At 32.4% G+C, this 20,759-nt stretch overlaps 3 protein-coding genes across 3 annotated transcripts; 2 read left to right on the top strand and 1 right to left on the bottom strand.

Annotated features, from left to right (window-relative positions):
* Nucleotides 1-14: 14 nt before the first annotated feature.
* On the bottom strand, nt 15-3,163 carry LOC143194367 (eclosion hormone). The gene is made up of 2 exons (XM_076401087.1): nt 3,074-3,163; nt 15-221 (listed from the first exon to the last, which is right to left on the bottom strand). The coding sequence occupies exons 1-2, from the start codon at nt 3,100-3,102 to the stop codon at nt 71-73; spliced, it is 180 nt and encodes a 59-aa protein (XP_076257202.1). The 5' UTR covers nt 3,103-3,163; the 3' UTR covers nt 15-70.
* Nucleotides 790-1,397, top strand: LOC143194360 (uncharacterized). The gene is made up of 2 exons (XM_076401080.1): nt 790-1,029; nt 1,086-1,397. Exons 1-2 carry the CDS (start codon nt 914-916, stop codon nt 1,315-1,317), a joined length of 348 nt encoding a protein of 115 aa, XP_076257195.1. The 5' UTR covers nt 790-913; the 3' UTR covers nt 1,318-1,397.
* Nucleotides 3,164-7,798: 4,635 nt separating the features above from the next.
* On the top strand, nt 7,799-19,019 carry alka (glycine receptor subunit alpha alkaliphile). The gene is made up of 10 exons (XM_076398777.1): nt 7,799-8,087; nt 10,452-10,549; nt 10,616-10,715; nt 11,810-11,964; nt 12,039-12,194; nt 15,923-16,063; nt 16,113-16,342; nt 16,402-16,527; nt 18,706-18,816; nt 18,869-19,019. The coding sequence occupies exons 1-10, from the start codon at nt 7,966-7,968 to the stop codon at nt 19,004-19,006; spliced, it is 1,377 nt and encodes a 458-aa protein (XP_076254892.1). The 5' UTR covers nt 7,799-7,965; the 3' UTR covers nt 19,007-19,019.
* The last annotated feature ends 1,740 nt before the right edge of the window (nt 19,020-20,759 follow it).

The following is a 20,759-nucleotide window of genomic DNA, read 5'->3' as shown; positions in this document are numbered from 1 at the left end:
AAACTAGTGCTTGATCTTTTATTTATTAAAACTACATAACCTTTATTCGTTTATTATTATTTATAGTTTATTATTTCCTGTACAGTCGTTTTAAGTAATTTCCTATAGTACCGGGATTATTACAATCCGGAACCAGCATCCCGTTACTTGCAACGCAGGTATCACCACAAGTTTTCCCCTCAAAATAATGTCCATACATCTGCTTACACTGAACACAGTTTCTACAACCAAAAATAAGTTTTATTTAATCATATAGTTATATCCAATAACGTTTGACAAAATCAAAATTAAAACAATATCAAATACTATTGAAATAAACTACATTATTTATATGCCTTAAAATATTACGTACCAATTATACATTTGAATCTTGTTTGTTACACTTAACTGTATTTTTGTTATAGTCATAATTTAAATCTTGAAAATTAACAAATATTTTTTATATATTTTACAACATTTCACGTTTAAAATGATAATATTTTCAAATAAAAACTGTCCTTTAACCTAATATTAATTTTCAATCTATTTCTAACCTATAATTGTCAACATTACCGATATATCATCTAATTGTCAGTTTGACGTTTCTAACTAGTGCATTTCGTATAATTACCGTAAAAGTGATTTTATCGATGTTTTAAGTCAAGTTTAATATAGTGAAAATATTTTATACCACAACAATTGATCTGATATTTATTTTTAAGTATAATTTACACCGAATTTCAAACAATGAAGGACTTTTTTCTAATAATTACCTACCTAGGGCTTGAGGTTATGTATAGGCAAGTAATAAACACGAAATTTTTGTGGTTTCTAAATCGTAGCAATCTTTGAAGGAACAATGTAAACAGTAGATTAAAATTTGCGTGACAGTTGGTTCGTGTTCAAAGCGGTGCTCGTTTCGTGTAATCGAAAAATGGATCCAGACGCGCCTATTTTTACGCCTCCGTCCAGGAATACGTTGAAAAACTCATTACGCGGTACCTCAGCTTCGTCCACGCCGAACACACCGAAGGAACCGCAATGTTCCAGGTAAATATAACGAAAAACACTATTTCCACGCGTTCTATCGTATACGGCGTTTTCAGATATTCCCGGCGATCGGTTAGGCAACAAACAAGTCCGACTAGTCCGCGACCTATATTAGGCGCGAAAATGCCGTTCCCTAGACCAATACTTGGAAGAAAAGAAGAACCCGCCAGGGATGATGCTGATGATTATATCGGCAAAGAGTTTCGTAATATGAATAGGTCGTTTCAACGGTTGAAATTGAAAGAGGAATCTATGATGGAGAAAAACAGAGAGGAAAGCTGTACTTAAAGTAAAATTTTGTTGTTTTTTTTATTGCTTGTTTTTAAAATTGTTGTAAATAAGATATAATAAATTAGTTAATGATTAAATATTGATTTTTCATTCCAATATATTTTCTAATGCCTTGTCTTAATAATTTTTGAGTTAAAAGTGTCAAGTTTGACGTTTGAGGTTATGTAATCATATTTGTTTTGTGATATTGAAAAAGGAATCTATAATGGGTTAAATTAGAGAGGAAAGTACTGTAATTAAAACAATTTTGTATTTTGTCGTTAAAATTGTTGTAGATCAGTTATTATAAATTTGTTAATGTATAAATATGTATCATTCCAATATATTTCTTGTTATCTTGTCTTAGTAATTTTTAACTTAATATAGGGTAGAATATATTGTTCAAGTTTGACGTTTGAGGTTATGTAACCGTTTGTGTTTACTATTGGGCAATGAATAAGTAATCCATATTTTTATTGTTAATATAGAAATCGTAATTTCCATTAAAATAATATTTTATCAAGCAAATCAACATCAGTGGACATAATATTTTTTTAGTAACAATCATCAAAATTCTATGATAATACAAATTTTGTATCAAAAAAGTAAGTATATCTAAGGTTAAGTATACATACAATAGTGATTTATTATTATTTTTGGTAATTAGATATTTTTAAGTATTATTAGATTATATGAAATTGTTTTATTAATATATTTTATTATAAATAAAAAGGTTGCATCATAAATACTCAATGACAATTAATATTTGGGCAGTTGTTTTAGATTTCAAAGCCAACTAATTTCAAAAGGTTTAGTTTAGTTTAGTTTTTAATTGCAATATCCAACTATGTTTTAGTAATTTTAATACATTAATATAATAAAATTATTGTAATGTTATTTTGCAATCATATTATATTTGGTATAGTTGAAGTTATTTGCACAGTAATGTTTGAATAAATTCACCCAACCATTGTCAGTAGAAAACATTCTCAGCATTCCAGCTAGTGGTTATTTTTTGTGATGTTACAAATAAGCGAAAACTCATCAAATGGGTCTTTATCTTGAATGTTAATAAGGAGTTAAATTGTTACGGCTTGATATTGCTGTTTATTGAACTGTTGTTATCGCGAGTATTCAAATTGTATTATTCCAAGTTTGATCTCTTTTAATTTGTAACTTCATCATTAAAAAATTAAAAAGTTAAAAAGGATAATTCCTGTAAATAATTACCCCATTTTATTATATTTGTGCTAAGTTCTGTGTGGCTATTTATCAGACAGAACCATCAAACCTTTGAAATATCTGAAAACAATAACATATTCAATATTCCCTAATACCTGTTTGTCCAAATAAAACTATATTAGAATAAAGTAAGAAGAAAGGCTTTCTCTTGTTCAATAAGGCATCAAAACAGTAGGGTAAATACATTAAAGAATACTTTTTGCGTTTCTGATTCTTGTAGTAGGTCTACTTTTTGCAGAATATCTCATAGAAAACATTAATTAAAACATTAATAAATATCTAGAAAAAATTGGATAGTAAAAATATAGGTATATTTTTTTATTTGACTTAAAAAAATACACAAAATTCATGACTAGAAAACTAGAAAATCCTCTTAAGCCATGCTAATTGCCTTCTGCACCTCTACATCAAAAGACGAAAAGCTTTTCTGATTTAGAATTCGTTTCTTTCAAGAAGATAACATGTAGTTTCAACATTTTGTTACAATTTTTTTAAAATAAGAAAACCCTACGTATTCAGTTCATATACTCACGTTATACAAACTCCTAAAGTTGAACTCATTACTGATCGAGTCGACTGTTGCCAGCTGAAAACACACAGACAAACTAATATTCCAGCAAATTTAACCTGAAAATAAACAAGAACCATTTTTTATTCTCCACATTTCTGCCAAGAATGTTTCTTACCATTATTTCCGATTTCTAGTATATAATAAGGGACAAACAACAGTTTCTCTCTTATATATCAGGAGAAGTTGTCCTTTTTGCCATTAAAATGGACGATAAAAATCTCTAAGCTGAAATAACGAGTCGCCGCCTCCTCCGATTTGCCAACCATCGTATCGTGTTTATGTTAAGAGTTGAAATTGTCTTAAAAACAACTTTATTTTAGATTGTTTACTAGAACCACTTTAATTCTCATCGTATTATGGTTATTATTATGCATCTGAACAAATAGTATCAACTCAATATTCATAAAGTTGTAAAAACAAATAGTCTAGAAAAATACAAAACAAATGTATTATGAGGTTATAGAAGTAATAGTGATAACAGCAATTAAAGGTTATACTATTTTTCAGAAAAAAAAAACAGGTACTTATTGGAAAACGTAATCTGTGAATTTCACAAATAACTGAAATAAGAGACCAAAATTTGCAAGAAATTTCAAAAGAAGTTAGGGACGATATCTTTGCTGCTGATATCAGGTAGAAAATAATAAAAAAACAACGAAAAGAAAGCACCAAATGATGATTTTGTGACGGGAGCGATACTAAAAAGATTACCAAGAAAACACTTGGTTAAATCAACCAAATTGTTTAATGCTTACGTTCCGTTAAATTATGTGTCAGAAGCATGGAAAAGTATTGAAGTTATGCTGATATCAACGCTTAAAAATTAAGGTTTAATCCTATTCTCGATCAAAGAAAGTTGATACCATCTCACCAGTTTGGTTTCAGGAATACCCAAACAACGATATATTAAGTACATCGAATTATAGATGTAACTGAAAAACTATAGAAAATAAGAATGCGTGCTTTGCTGTTTTTCTCGATTTTTCGCAGGATTTTGACAGATTTTGCTTTTTTATTTGATTAATCGATACTTCCCTGTTAAATATGTAGGAATGTACTCTGATCCTAGACAGATAAGGACTGATGTGCCACAGAGAAATGTGCTGGAACCAGTGTTTATATCTTCTTTACATCAGTGATCTCCGAGTAACATTATGCAGCACGGCTGCCACCTTTGCTGATGATATGACAAACACTAGCAAGAGCTCAACTAGAAATTTGCAATCTGACTTTGATTGGAATGAGTCTTGTGAATATTTCTGTATCTACTTCACATTGATGACATCTCAAGAACAAGAGACACAGTTATTATGTTAATAAACATATCTCCGCATAGAGCGCTAGAAAAAATACAAGTGGTAGTCAAAAAGATTCAAAAATTAATTAGAGACAGAAAAATACGACTTAATAGCTCCAAATAGGTCCATATTAATTTTGCATTGCGGCGAACTGATTGTATCACTCATTATATCAATTATCACTCAATCAGAATCATAGAAATACCTCAGCATCCATCTCGATGTAGATAGTATCGAGTAGATCAAACTCAACGGCAAAGAACTGGGGTTCTTCCAGTATGGTATTACACTAAAACATCAAATATATTTTATTTATTAATTACATTTTATATTACATATCCTTAGTACAATCTTAAGCTACTACTACTAGACCTACTACATAGGTCCTAATTGGCTTTATGATTGACTGATAAACTAGTCTTTTTGATTTTGGGTCAATTTCAAAGTATCTTCTCCCTAATCTGCTCTCCTTTTTGTCTAACATCATGTTTTCAATTTAACTTACCATCGAGATATTTTAAGTTTTTTTTTTAGCATAATTTGGTTCTTATTAGCGTTGGAAACTATCGACTGAAAACAGTCGAAATAGTCGATAGTCAAAAAACTAGTGTTTACTATTTTCAGTCAAATGCGCGGTTCGACTGTTTATTTAAATTCGTGATGTCAGACGAAGATGCACGAACCCTTTCCTGTATAAATTGTGAGAGTGGAAAGGACGGATATAGTTGCTTGGAGTAGTTAATTTTATATGTGCTTATTTTTTCCAACGGTAGTATAAGCGAGATGTAGATGTACATATTCCTTCACGTACTAGCTTTAGAAAAGAAAAGGAAAAAAATAATTACTGAATACTATTAACATGCAATTTATAATTTCATTTTAAACGAAGTAGAATTACTTTTATATTTGAACGTTCTGAGGATCTGTAAAAAGAAATGGAATGTTTCTATGGAATGGAATAATATCCCCCAAATATTTTATCATATTTAATTATGCCAATTGCAATTTTTAAATAATATGCTATAATAAATTTAGACAATACCTTAAACTTAAACAAGACATAAAAGCTAAAGATACACGATAACCATAAATACTAAATAAAAAATAAACATATACCTAATCATAGAAAAAAAACTAATCCATAACATAATTAAAAATGATGATGATGAGCTTTTTTAAATAAAGTAAATGCTTTATTTATTATTAAAAAAATATTTTTTAACAAAAATCGAAAGAGTAATCGAAATATTGCCTATTATTGCCATAACAACAGTCAAAATATTTTACTATTTATTATTAACATATTATTTTAAACTTCTTACCCTATTACATTAATAATACTGAAAAATATCGTTCCAAAACGCTGCTATATTAATATACAACATATTGTTATTTGCAAGCAAACTACCAAAAAAATCCTAACACTATATATATTATGTATAAATCTATGTAAGCATAAATTGGGTACATTTTTGTCAAGGTCGCAGGTAGGACGATAGAGCTAGAACGTAAAAACTCAGTTGAATGAAACTAGTGTAACCAAAAATAGTAACTAAAAGTACACGACTGAAACAGTCGATAGTAAAAAGTAGTCAATTACTAAAGAGTCGATAATCGCTTTCAGTTGACAGTTCCCAAGGCTAATTTTAATCATTTCGTCGCAACACATACAAAAACTGTATTTTCCAATCTCTAGTCCATTAGAAAATGTAAAATATATTTTAAATATTAAGGATACACGGTTACAGCTTGAAGTTTCCTACCATACTCAGCAAACTCAACAGTTTGGAAATGCTGTATAAGTGGACATGCATGTGGCGTTTTTTGGACACGGTATCGCCATGTTGCCAGAAACACGGAAAAGAGATTTTTATTAAAATATAGTGTATCTATTTTTCTCATTAAATGTTTTTTTGATGTAAAAAAATTTCCAGAGCTCGTGCAACCACCTAACTTTTTTAATTTATTTGTTACTTTGTTACTAGTCTTTGCCTACGAACCTACAATTTGTTTTTACACTAACTTATGTTGACATATATATTTAATGCCTGTTTAAGACTGAAGCATGTTCGGGAATGCTTTAAGGTGGCACAAATAATTATGCTCAAAAAAACTTGACAAACCTGCAGAACAAGTCGAATTTTACATGATACCTGCAATATCAAATCTATTTGAGAAACTAATATTTAAACGTGTTAAAAATTTTGTAATAATACCAGATTTTCAGTTTGGATTTCGGAATCACCATTCAGCAATCGATCAAATGCATAGGGTAACTGCGGTTATTGAAAAAGTGTTTCAGAAAAAGGGATACTGCCCTGCAATATTCCTGGATGTCTCACAAGCTTTTGATCGGGTTTGGCATTTGGGATTAATCTATAAAATGAGCAAATTGTTACCGCGTAACTATTGTCAATTTCTGGAGTCATATCTTCTCGGAAGAAAATTTAGAGTCCGCACGAAATGGCGTTCTAGAAATTTAAAACTATTTCGGCTGGAGTTCCACAAGGTAGCATCTTAGGACATCTCCTGTATCTGCTCTACACTGCCGACATTCCAACAATAAAAGAAACACTTCTTGGAATCTTTGTTAACGGCACAATTAATATGGTAAACGACATATCTTTGCCTAAGGCAGTAGAAAAAGTACAAGTGGTAGTTAACAAAATCTACAAATGAGCAAAATATTCTAAAATTCAACTTAATAGCTCCAAATCTGTTTGCTCCAATTTTGCATTGCGGCGAATTATAAAAACTTAATTATATGACTTAATGGATGCCCGGCTTCTCAAGCAGAATCTGCTAAATATCTTGGCATCCATTGGCTTGACGGTAGATAAAATTGGAAACATCATTTTAGACAAAAAACAAAACACTTTAGAACCAATATAAAACAACTATACCGGTTAGTCGGAAAAAACTCGCAACTTGATCTAAAATCAAAGAGATTCATTTCCGTATGTCCATATAGGTTTCAATACTTTCTTATATAATAGGAATTTATTATGTCCTGATAATTGTGATTTTCTTCCAATTAACCAATACATTTTTCTATATTTTAAACCACCTAATAGCAGAATTAATTATATTCTAAATACTCTTCTGCATTTCCAATTTTTATCTGGAAAAAACTCATCTTCGTTGATGACTGTCGATCATTAGAATAGTAGAGTGTCAAGCAACACCTCTTGTTTTTTTTTGTGCCGAAGTTTATAATGACCAGTCGGAACAGATCACGTAAGGAACACGAAAATTAAGTTTGAACCTAGTCAACGGCTGGAAACGGAAACGCTTCATTCCGTTAAATTGGCAAATAGCTAATAGCGAAATAGGTGTATCCACTTTGATCCTCCTAATTCTAATAGCCATATAATTAGCGGTTTCCCATGTCAGTTCGCGAAGAAAGCCCCAGAACGGTATCGGTCTATTTTCGGGAGTGTTTCGCGTGTCCGTTCGACAGGTTTTTCTTGATATCTCGCGAAATATCAACACAGTGACGAATGCATCGTTGAATATCGTTACCGGATCGGTGCTAATTGTTTACGATAAAGTTTTATGCAAATAGACTGGCGGATAAATATATTCTCCGCTCCGTTTTTCTTTGAAACCATGATTGTCGAGGCGACAATTCCCAGCAAGTTTCTTATTTATCTTTCCATCGCTATAGTGTTTTTTAGGTGAGTACTGCATATATTCCAATATATAAAATCATATGATAGATTTTGTCACTGCTACAGAAAGTCTTATTATACCCAATTTTCAATAATTTCAATTAAAAACATCTTGTGTACCACTAAGAAGTTAGATGTAAATAAAGCATTCCTTTTCTGTCACCATTTCTCACGTTCTCTTCGTACTTTACTATTAAAGAGATCTTGAGAAACAATCTAAGAGCTTTTTAAATGTTTTGACCTAATCCTTATGGTTTTGGGTATGTTGAACCCGAGAAATCTTCTTTTTTATAATAACAGGTCAATTGAAAAGTTTCCGACCTGACACATAGATGGCGCTACTAGAATTAAATCCATATGTTTTTAGTTAGCCCTAACCGTCAAAAGATGCATGTATAAATTTAACAGCTGTCGGATCATTAGTTTGTGAATTATAGCATTTTGAATGAAGCAGCTTTTGTTATTGTGAAAAAATGGATAAAAAGGAATTTCGCGTGTTGATAAAATATTGCTTTTTGAAGGGAAAAAATACAGTTGAAGCAAAAACTTGGCTTGATGGCGAGTTTCCGGACACTGCCCCAGAAAAATCAACCATCAAGGATTGCTATGCTAAGTTTAGACGTGGTGAAATGAGCACTGAAGACGGTGAACGCAGTGGACGGCCAAAAGAGGTTGTAAATGAAATTGAAAGAAACAGCAGACATTCTAAAGATATTAACTGAACGTGTACATCATATGATTCACGAATATTTGAGTATGAGAAAGCTCTGTGCAAACTGGGTGCCGCGCGAGCTCACTTTTAACCAAACACAAAGACGAGTGGATCTTGGAGATCTTGGATCTTGGATCACTTCGTGTATCCATTTGATTTCTAGGTCATGGTGCAGCTTTTCTCTAGTTACGTAGCGATAATAATTGGTAATTATTCAACAATTTATAAGCAATTTAATTATAATATTATACAGAGAGAAAATTTGGATATGAATTTAAAGGTAGATAAAAAGGAATAGAGGCAAATAATAATAATCACTACATAGTATAAAACAAAGTCGCCTTTTCTGTCCCTATATCCCTATGTGCGCTTAAATCTTTAAAACTACGCAACGGATTTTGATGCGGTTTTTTTCAATAGATAGAGTGATTCAAGAGGAAGGTTTATATGTATAATACATGCATAATATACTAAGGCAACATTGCTAGTTTTAGAGGTTTCTAACGTGATGTCGTAAATTAACCTATTTTTTTAGGCTTATTTAGCAATTAGCAAAAACGTTGCCTAACCCTACGAGTTTGATCAAATTAATGTACTACAGTATTGTACACCATAAAAAGGTCTACAAAAAAGTCCGCGATGGTATATGTTTATCTTTTAGGGATAACCCACATTAACCATTTTTATTGTTTACTTTTTACGTGAGAAAATGGCTTATTTACGAAGCTATTTTAAGCAATACGGCATTAATCCTTATCGAATTAAGTACCTTAAATACAGTGTGCAATTAATATAGATCAATATGGTTCCTTACAGCATGTAAATTAAACAAATATTTTCGGAGATATTACAAATTTAAAATTTGCGTTTAAAAATGTGTAATGTAATAAAAATTGTATGAATTTAGATATTCCAAAGATAGCAGGAAATCTTCATAGTAAGTATAGGGGAAGAGGAATTGTTTTACTCCAAATTTAATGCGTGCAGGCCAAGGGCAGTAATGAATGAACCAAAAATACTGGATCGATTTTAATCATGTTTTCATTGAGTCACATAGGCATATATATTTTATGCCCGTGCAAAGTCGGAGCGGGCCGCTATGTTTTTATATACAACGTTCATATTTTTTCTGTAGTGTATTTAATTTAGTATCAGCATTGCACCCGTGCGAAGCCGGGCGGGTCGCTAGTCCTAGATAAAGTTCAGTCCAGACAAACTCTTAGTTGGTAAAACGAGACTTCAAAATACATTAAAAAAAAGAACAGTAATAATACGTTTAATTTGTAAATTAAGACTTTACTAAGCATATCTAATGTAAGATGAAATTTTATAGTTTAAGTTTTAAAGGTTTTAAGAAAGCAAATTTTTGTTATTTTTTATTTTTAAAGGCTAGTATCGTATTCTAATAATAATCTTCTGTAAACAATTTTCTTACCAAAATGTCAATAAACACCTTTGAGAAACCACCATATTCACCTAATATGTCTTGAGCTGACCTCTTTCCTAAATTACCCGTAAAATCACCCCAGCTTACCCATGTTAAGGAGATACAACACAAAGATATTTTACAGTGTGAGCTGAGAAAATTAGAGCTAAAAAAGAAAAATTTGTTTTTTTTTGCCGATGCTAATTCTTTTATATTCCATATTGTTTTACAGTGACCTACATTTAAAATATGGCTGTTCGGTGCCGAAACCAAGAAATCCCGATAGCCGCAATCTGAGCAAGAACATCATCCCCCATGATTACATCAAAGGTTCGATCATCATTCCGCTCTTCACCATCATTATTCGCCCTTAAATGAAACGGATTCATGTTGCAGAGGTACGACCGCCTACACTGAAAGGCCAACCGATAGTCGTGGACTTTAGCATGAAGGTGGTGGACATCAATTCCATCAACGTCGAGGACATGGACTTCAGGTGAGATATGTTGAATCTGTCAGGAGCTTGCGTAAGAATGTTCAAAAACAAATTAATTTCTTATAAGGGATTGTATAAGTGCCCAGCTCTGATTTCGGCGTTTCTTACTAAAAAAAAAAAACGTATTTTGTAAAAAGAATGACTAGCTGGTAAAATAAATTGAGCCAAAAGCCAAGCGGGAACTCACTTTTCACCGAAAACAACGACGAGTTGATGATTCGGAGCAGTGTTTGAAGATGATCAAGCGTAATAAACCCGAGTTTTTGCATCCATATGTGACAATGAATCCATCATTTCACTCTGAAGTCCAATTGACAATCATCCGAGTGGACTGACCACGATGAAATTGCCCCAAAGCGTGGAAAAACGCAACAGTTGGGTGGCAAGGTTATGGCGTCTGTATTTTGGAATGCGAATAGAATAATTTTCTACTTCTACTTCTACTTACTACTTCTATTACTACCTTGAAAAAGAAAGGACCATTTGAAGAACGAAATAGCCGAAAAACGGGCGCATTTCAAGAAAAAAAGTGCTGCTTCACCTAGTTCATGAAATCGAAGGTGAACTGAAGTTGTTTGAAATATCTTTAGCTATGAAAAATTTTAATATCAAAACATGAATACACTGAATATATTTCTCAGTCTATTGATTCCTAGAATTTTATATTCGTGGAATATAATTGGGTAGTTTAAGATGTCAGATTATTGAAAATGGAATTAAGTTGCTCTTCTCCAAGTTCTGAAGCTTAGGAAACTATTCCATATACCAACCTGAATATCCTAAAGACTTGAGTAGAAACACTTCAGCACTGAGTGTAAAGTAAAAGTTAAAGCATCCACAGACTGGACTCTACGTCCAACCAAGGGATTGTTTTCTTCAGCAGGAAGTGTTAAATTGCCCGACTGTTATGTCGTTAATTTTTTGAGAAGAATGTTGGCTCGTTAAGAAATTTTGTTTAGTAATTTATAAAATATTTTAAATTTATTTATAAGATAGCAGATAACAATAAGCTTTTGCTCATTATAATTCTTGTGCTCTTTATCCCTCTATATGTTATATTTTGTATTTTTAATGATGTAGTGTTGTTGTTTTAGGATAGATATGTTCTTGAAGACCCAGTGGACTGATGCGAGAGTTCGAATACCGGAAGAGATGTTCGAGTATGGAGATGACTACATCACATTACCCTCACAACATTTCGACAGTCTATGGCAGCCGGACTTATATTTCCTCAACTCCAAGGTAGTTGGTGAGTAAAACGTATTTTTGAGATGGTTTTTGTGATACTTAACTTCCACCAATCGTTGTGATCGTGATTTTCAGAGATTGCAACATTAACCCATAAGTTCTCATCCGTAACGTTGTTCCGGAATAAGACCATCAAGTATTCAGCACGTATGCATGCCATTGTAGCCTGTCAGATGGAGTTTTATCACTATCCAATGGACACCCAGTGTTGTCCCATCGCCATAGAAAGCTGTAAGTTATATTACGTATCTGATGCTCTGAAATTGATGTAAAGTTTAACGGTTAAAAGTCTGTTCTGGAAAAAAATATTAGATGATTGTATAATGTATAATCCGTCCAAAATAACAGTGAACTCTTAGTATTATCAAGGACACAAACCACAGTTAACTACATAGTCATAAAAGTTTATATTCTAGGATTATTTTATTATATTTACATTGAACACTTTTTCCACATCACCTATGAAGTAAAATTCTAGACACATTTTTTATGTAGTGGTATCCCGTGGAGGTCTAATCCATCCAAACCGAAAGTGTAATTGCAGACAATGCTTATTTCCACAAGTCCAGAAGTTCTTTACTGTATATCCGTCGACCAATATGTACATCATAATAATTACGCTACCCGTCCTACCAATTCGAAAGCATTAAATACAGTATATACTTTTTCAGGCCTGTTTTTAAAAAAGTAAGTTACTGAAATACATGTATGACAATTTTAAATATCTTTCTTCAACATAATACATCATTAATACATCAGTATGTTTTTACAAAATTAGAATAAAACTAATCTACTTAAGCTAAAGTTAAAAATACACTTATACACTAAACTAGTTCGTGTGGTTTGGTTCGCTCCAATCTTCTGATTTCCTGCGTATTCTCCAGTAGCTGTATTGCTTCCACTTTGCTGTGATTTAGCAACCTTGATTCATGTTTTAGGGCGAAATCTTCGATCACTTCGTGTATCCATTTGATTCTGAGGTCATGGTGTAGTTCTTGGTTACACCATACTACGTTGGTTACGTAGCGTTAAAAATTAGAAATTAATCGTGGAACTTTGTTTTGGGTGCGTTAGATTACTAGTTGGTTTGATGTTTTAGTGCAACCCCATATTTACACCCCATAAGTCCAAGTAGGTTTTATGATTGTCTGCTAAAACAATCTCTTTGATTTTCTCTTTGATCAAATTGAGAGTATCTTCCGACTAACCAGTACAGTTGCTTGATTTTGAATCTAATTTGCCCTGCTTTTTGTTTCACATAATATTCCCACTTTAACCTACCATCGAGATATATTCCGGGGTATTTAGCTGATTCTGCTTGAGGAATCGGACATCCATCAAGTGATATAATTCAGTTTTTGTCAATTGGTCGCAAGGCAAAATAAACATGGCCATATTTGCAGCTACCAAACTGTATTTTTCAGTCTTTAGTGCATTTGTAGATCTTATTGACCTCTACTTGTACCTTTTTTATAGCCTTAGACAGATATACAACTTTTGCCTTCATAACTGTGTCGTCAGCAAATGTTTTCAAGTACCCTTCTTTTGTTGTCAGGATATCAGCAATATAAAGATATTTCTTCAATGAATTACTATAAACTATTATAACTAACAAATCCTAATCAACTATTATTGTAACTTTCAGCCCTCTCTAACACATTTTGTAATCTTTATGCTACTTTTATTAGCGTCTTTCCATGAGTAGCCCAATGTTTCATTTTGGAATATACAAGATTCATTTAGGACTACGAAATTATATAAGAATATTCCTTATTTTAATGATATGTAAAAATTATATGTGAAATTATTAAGTAATCATTATATATTAAAGTAATTATATGTGAAAGTTCCATCAGCCTTCTTCGTGGATTATCTTAAGAAATCGTTATGAAAGGATTATCATAACACAAAGAGCTGCATATTTCTGAGTTTTCTGAGAATAATTTTATGATTAACAGATTCCTTTGATATAAATATATTAAGTTATTATTATATCGAGAGCATAACTTTGAAATATGTTATTCCGAATAAAGTTAACATCAAGATAATCTTGATTCATCGCCCGCTTTGCATGGGGACGGATACTTCTTGGTGAATCTAACATTATATTGGTCTGTACCTTTTGAGAGTCGCAGTGCTCTTACTAATACTTAGTGTGGCTGCAACATGCTAAAAATCCTCAGTACCTTAATATTTAATAGCAACTATAAAGCATTTTACATGGAACGGGGTCCCCCTTTATCTTATTTCTGTTCGCAGGTGATTACAGACGCAATCAATTTCGGACTAAATAAACAGTCAATTGACATGTCCAATCAGATAATAATTAGCGATTTCAAACAAGCAAAGCGCCAAGAAAACGTTTACTAATTTAAAGCCTCTAGTTATTATCACTAATGTTTTGAAGAATTTTGCACACATTTTCGGAGGCATCGGGCAACATTGTATGTCTTTTTAAAAATAATAACTGGTCAATTGAAAAGGCCCCGGCCTACCATAGAAAAACCCATTTTTTTGGCAAAGTTAGTGTTTTTAATGAACATAATTCCTTTCAAGTGTGATACACTGATTATAGCGACCCGGTATAGATTTGTCCTTTGCTTCAAAATAAGCCTCAGTTTCGGCGATCACCTTCATTCGACGAAAATTTCCTCCCAGCGAAAATTCTTTTGAGATCTGAGAACAGGAAATAGTCGCTGGGGGCCAGATCCGGAGAATACGGTGGATGAAGAAGCAATTCGAATCCCAATTCATGGATTTTTGCCATCATTTTCATTGACTTGTGACGTGCACGTTCCAGAAGCAGCACTTTCTTTTTCTTCAAATCAATTCTTCAATCTTTTCGGCGATATTGTCCTTCAAACGGTCCAATAACATTATGTAATAGTCGCTGTTGATGGTCCTTCCTTTTTCAAGGTAGTCAATGAAAATTATTCCATGCGCATCCCAAAATACAGACGCCATAAACTTGCCAGCTGACTGTTGCGTTTTCCCATGCTTTGGAGCGGGTTCATCGTGTGCAGTCCACTCGGATGACTATCGATTGGACTTCGGAGTGAAATGATGGAGCCATGTTTCATCTATTGTCACATATCGACGCAAAAACTCGGGTTTATTACGCTTGAGCATCGTCAAACACTGCTCCGAATCATCAACTCGTCGTTGTTTTTGGTCAAAAGTGAGCTCGCGCGGCACCCACTTTGCACAGAGCTTTCTCATACCCAAATATTCGTGAATGATATGATGTATACGTTCAGTTGATAATGATATCTAGCTCTAATGGTATCGGGTGTCTGGTGTTTTAAAAATCATTTTGTCGATTTTTTAAATGTTTTCGTCGGTAACAACCTCTTTTGGGCGTCCACTGCGTTCACCGTCTTTGGTGCTCATTTCACCACGTTTAAACTTAGCATAACAAATCGTTGATGGTTGATTTTCCTGGGGCAGTGTCCGGAAACTCGGCATCAAGCCAAGGTTTTGTTTCAACTGTATTTTTTCTCTTCAAAAGGCAATATTTTATCAACACGTGAAATTCCTTTTTATCCAGTTTTTCACAATAACAAAAGTTACTTCACACAAAATGCTATAATTCACAAACTAATGATCCGACAAATCTATACCGCATCTTTTGGGGATTAAGGTGTCAGGCCGTGGACTTTACAATTAACCTGTTTTTATTATGAGTCGTATTTTACCAAATTTACAAAATTGGCAACACATTTGAAATTGTGAAGACCTGATTTTAGTGTTATTTTGGAAGGACTATATTATAAACTATACGTTACTCTAGTGTAGTTTTTCATTAAAAAACATTTAAAAAATCGACGTTGTGTTCATGACAGTTTAATCATTTCATTATTAGGCGTATGGCCTGATTTTTTCTGTAAATTTATTTCATATTAAAAAATCTGTCAAAATCAAGTCATACACCTACCATTTACACACTATTGCTAATCTAGTTTCCTACGATAATAAAAAAATGATCCTCCGTTGGATTGGTAATGGGGTGACCATCAGTCCGGAACTGAAGCTGTTACAGTACAACATACTGCAACCTTTGGAGCTTCAGCAGACACATTCAGTAACAGTAGAGAAGAATGGTAAGATCGACTTCGTTGTCCTGATTTCGAACTGAACAGACATTTTCAGGTAATTTTTCTCGATTGGTGGTAATGTTCATGTTCGAACGCCAAATCGGTCATCATTTGATCCAGACCTTTGCTCCGTCCACATTGGTCGTGGTACTGTCTTGGTTCAGTTTCTGGTTGGATCTGGACGCCATACCTGGACGAGTGACGCTGTTGGTTACGTGTTTACTGACTTTGGTGACTATGTTCACTGGTTTGAGGTCTGATATACCTGCAGTGGCCTACGTCAAGGTAAGTAGGATGGATGAAGCTGTGGTATGGTTATCTGGAGAGCGTTGTTTCTTGATTAGGCGTTGGATCTTTGGATGGCCGGTTGTATGATATCCGTTTTCGCATCGTTGGGAGAGTTTGTCATAGTCAAGGTGCTTCAAGGAAAATACATCGCCCTGAAACAGAAAGAAAGCGAACGAGCTATGGTAAGGATGAATTAGTGGTGAGCTATCGCTGCTTTTAAAGAAGCGAGAAGTCGTCTTAGCTCAGATTTTATTTTACGTATTAACTTCCTCTCTGGCATTTCCGACTATTTCTATTTCTAACAAATCATACCTAACATTCAATCTGTTATTTCGCTTCCAAGGCCTTTCTAACGCCTTCAAATACCTCAACTATTTTTATTCCTCAGTAATTCCCCCTGAATTCTTTATTTTCCATGTATATTTGTGTAATAATTAGCATTAGGAACTATCGACTGAAAACAGTCGAAACAGTCGATAGTCGCAAAACAGTCGATAGTCAAAAAATTAACGGCTAGAATAGAGTAGAATAAGTGGGGCGGAAATGTACAAATTCCTTCACGTATTAACTTAAAATAAGAAAATGAAAAAAATAATTACTGAATTCTATTAACATGCAATTAATAATTTCATTTTAAACGAAGTAGAATTAATTTAATATTTGAATGTTCTGTTGATCTATAAAAAGGAATGGAATTTTTCTATGGAATGGAATAATGGAAAATTAATTGCTATTTTTAAATAATATACTGTAATAAATATAGACAATACAATAGAACTTAAACAAAACCTAAAAACTAAAGATTTACAATAACCATAAATACTAAATAAAAATTAAACTTATACCTAATTATTTGAAAAAAAAATCTAATTCATGACATAATTAAAAATGATTACACAATAACTACTAGAGCTTTTTTAAATAAAGTAAATGCTTTATTTATTATTGAACGGAAATATTTTTTAACAAAAATCGAGAGAGTTATCGAAATATTACTTATTATTGCCATAAAAACAGTCAAAAGTATTTTACTATTCATCATTCACAATTTTAATCTTTTTTTGCCAATTACACTAATAATCTTGAAAAATATCGTTCCAAAATGCTGCTATATTAATATACAACATATTGTTATTTACAAACAAACTATCCAAAAAAATTATAAAACTATATATATTACATATATAAGTATAAATTGGGTATATTTTTGTCAAGGTCGCTGCTAGGACGACAGAACCAGAACGTTAAAAATCAGTCGAATGAAACTAGTAGAATCAAAAATAGTAATTAAAGGACACGACTGAAACAGTCGATAGTAAATAGTGACAAGATCAGTCGGACCGAAAATAGCGACTGCAAACAGTCGACTGAAACAGTAACTGGAGAAAAGTAGTAAAATAGCGACTGAAATAGTCAATAGTAAAAAATAGTCAGTTAAAATAAAAAGATCAAATGACAGTTTTTACTTTTCTGTTTTCTATATTTTCGGCATGCTTTCTGCAGTCTGGATTCATACCTGCTATGATATTCACTAGATGACTCGGCAGTTTTTCGTAATCGTAATTAATATAAGATTGTGTGTTTTGGTATCAAACAAAGGTAAAGATAATTTCGGCTCAAGATGTCTTTTAACAATGATTGAATTTACGGAAATTATATTTTTGTAGTGCCAAAAAGAACACTAATTATCACTAGACAATTATTAAGTACGAAATACTTGATTTTCTTTACTAGGGAATAAAAAAAGGTTGCTCTTGAAAGATTGTCATCATCCAATGGTTTCTTTTACCATAATTTAGCTATTATTGCTTTTTTTAAATATATATTTTAAAGTCTCCTTTTACCAACTATGGGTTTATCTGGACTGGGCCTAAAGTTTCACGTGGGCTCCAAACCACGCTCCTCAGCATTGAGCCTACCAACCGACTGGCGAGTGACCAACTTTAGAAATCATCCCAGAAGATATCCGGTCTTAACCAGCCTGGTTACTGGCGTGACTGGGATCATTTTCCTTGTCGGATTTTACACTCTTGCCTAGAACATTCACAAATTTTAAACAATCACAAACATAAACTTACGACCATGTCCCAGCAGGATTCGAACCCTCGGCTATCGCAACAGTAGGAGGACCGTCCCATCGCCTTTACCATTGCGTCACCAAGTCGGTATTATTGCTTTTTGTAAATCAATAATTCTTTCCAGTGTAGGTTAATTTGCCGAATATAAATGATTTTGAAGATTCTTGTGATGTTTTCTATTTAAATTATAACATAAGACGTTTTTACACACCTAATGTCTCATACTATGAGATAGGAATAACATCGTCAGAACTTATGTAAAATTTTAAATAACCATTCCAGGAAACTGCTATAACACCATGGACCAATGATTTCAACCTCAGGAAACGTAGCCGTCATAATATTTACTCCAGAGAGGGGAAGAAGGGTTGCATCACCGTCTACTGGCGAACGGTAAGGACCACCAAACTCCAGCATCACAGGAATAAAGATTATCTCATTGCAGGATAAAGGAAAGATCAAAATCATGTGGATGGAAATCGACAGGATATCAAGAGTAGTTTTCCCGGCCTTGTTCTTCATATTTGCTGCTTTGTACTGGTCTGTCTTGATAATAGGCAGCAGAAACATGAATAAATATTAATTTAAAACGAAAATATACTGTGTTTAAATCAATTCAAATAAGACCTCCTGAAGATGTTTACTGAGTTACGAAACGTTATGAGCTGTTTCTGGGTTAATGTTTTCGGCGATGATCTCATCGACATTCCTTGAAAACTAATTAGTTGTTATTCTATTTACATATTCTCGTAGGCATATATATCATTCAATAAATATTTATATTATTTATAAAAAATAATCTAGTGAAAACAAATCTCATTATAGAAAAATTATTCTTCCGACTTTTCGTAACTATGTATATATAGTTATGGAGTATTAATAATCTATTATTCCACGACAAAGAGCATCAATGAATAATTGTATATAAATGTATTTTTTCAGGTTTTCTCTAAAAAACTGGTTATACATTTATGATTCACTTTCTTCCAATTGTATAAACATGCAAATTCTGCGTTGATGGTTGACAGGTCACCTTCAAAAGTATTTTTTATTTTATTACAAGGCCAAAGATTGTGGTGATAAAAGAATTTTATAGATATTGATAAAACCCAGAGTTATACTAAAAAGAAGCTACATTTAATTACATAATGGACATATTTCATTCATTTACTGTTGTTTATTCAGTAATACGAAGGAAACCTACAAAAATATTGATATAATTTTATAACATTTGAGCCAAAAAAATTTGCATTCAACCAGTATGTCTCTCATAGTAAGCTTAAAATGTTGCTCAAAATACCAGAATAAGTTCTTTAGAAGCACATTTTGGGTCAGGTTGCAATGACCCTTCCTCAATCGGTCATGTACTGAGTAATACTTATCAACAATAAATCTCATAAAATATCAAATCATACTGGTTAGTATGGACATTAGAATTTCATTATCAAAAAGAGAAATGTGCCATCAAGGTAGACGTAGAAGTGATTAATTATAAGTGAACAGAACTTTTTGTTTCACACGACAGTGACTTACTAACTGTAGCCTGTGCTACTAGCATTAGTTTTAACATTGATGAATCAAACAGCTGTTTGCAAGGTTAACGAAGTTTAAATTCAAGAACAAAAACATTGTACATAATTTGAGTATTTATTTATTCCGAATGAGAATAAATTATGTTGTTTCTATACTGGAATATATTCGTTATGCTTTATTTATTGAATATTTGAATTGTATGTTTGGAAATACCTTTAAAAGTCTTTAAAAATATCTGAAATTGGGTATTTCTGTTGTGCATGATCTTGGTTTTGTACTCTCAACTTTGCCTAAAATTAAACAGATTGGTTTATCAGTCAATTTGGATTTATGGGGTGCAAATATTGGGTTGCACTGGAACATCAAACTAACTAGTAATTCAACGCTGTCGAAACAAAGTTCTATGATTAATTAACAATATTTATCGCTACGTAACTAATGAAGAACTGAATGAAATAGATTTATGAAGTTATCCAAAATTTCGTGTTAAAGCATGAAATAAGGTTATTAAAATACATTAACATGCTAACAATACAGCTACTGGACAACGCGCAGGAAATCAGAAGATTGAAGCAAACCAAACCAGACGTATAGCTTAATCTTATTTTAATTTAGAAAAAATCATACTGATGTATTTCCAGTACTCGTTTTATTAGTGTATTGATGCCAGTAGAATAAAACAATAGTAATGAATTCATTCGTAAGTTAAGATGTTATTAATTATATCTAATGTAAGATGTAATTAATAAAAAAATGATGATGATGAAAAATGATGTCGGTTTGACTGAATTTTTGATTTAACT

This window comes from Rhynchophorus ferrugineus, unplaced genomic scaffold (genome assembly GCF_030347505.1).
Source record: "Rhynchophorus ferrugineus isolate W39M unplaced genomic scaffold, kcgeb_rfMv2 rfM1, whole genome shotgun sequence".
Lineage (NCBI taxonomy): Eukaryota > Metazoa > Arthropoda > Insecta > Coleoptera > Curculionidae > Rhynchophorus > Rhynchophorus ferrugineus.
Note: the sequence above shows the minus strand (reverse complement) of the source record. Positions and strands in the feature narration are given on the sequence as shown.

Bases quoted from the DNA above. Each gene is read 5' to 3' on its own strand.
- LOC143194367 (XM_076401087.1), bottom strand. From the start codon at position 3,102: ATGAGTTCAACTTTAGGAGTTTGTATAAC. The intron at 222-3,073 runs GTGAGTATATGA...TTTTGGTTGTAG, and splicing joins ACTTTAGGAGTTTGTATAAC to AAACTGTGTTCAGTGTAAGC.
- LOC143194360 (XM_076401080.1), top strand. From the start codon at position 914: ATGGATCCAGACGCGCCTATTTTTACGCCTCCGTCCAGGAATACGTTG. The intron at 1,030-1,085 runs GTAAATATAACG...CGGCGTTTTCAG, and splicing joins AAGGAACCGCAATGTTCCAG to ATATTCCCGGCGATCGGTTA.
- alka (XM_076398777.1), top strand. From the start codon at position 7,966: ATGCAAATAGACTGGCGGATAAATATATTCTCCGCTCCGTTTTTCTTT. The intron at 16,343-16,401 runs GTAAGTAGGATG...TTTCTTGATTAG, and splicing joins CTGCAGTGGCCTACGTCAAG to GCGTTGGATCTTTGGATGGC. The intron at 18,817-18,868 runs GTAAGGACCACC...ATCTCATTGCAG, and splicing joins TCACCGTCTACTGGCGAACG to GATAAAGGAAAGATCAAAAT.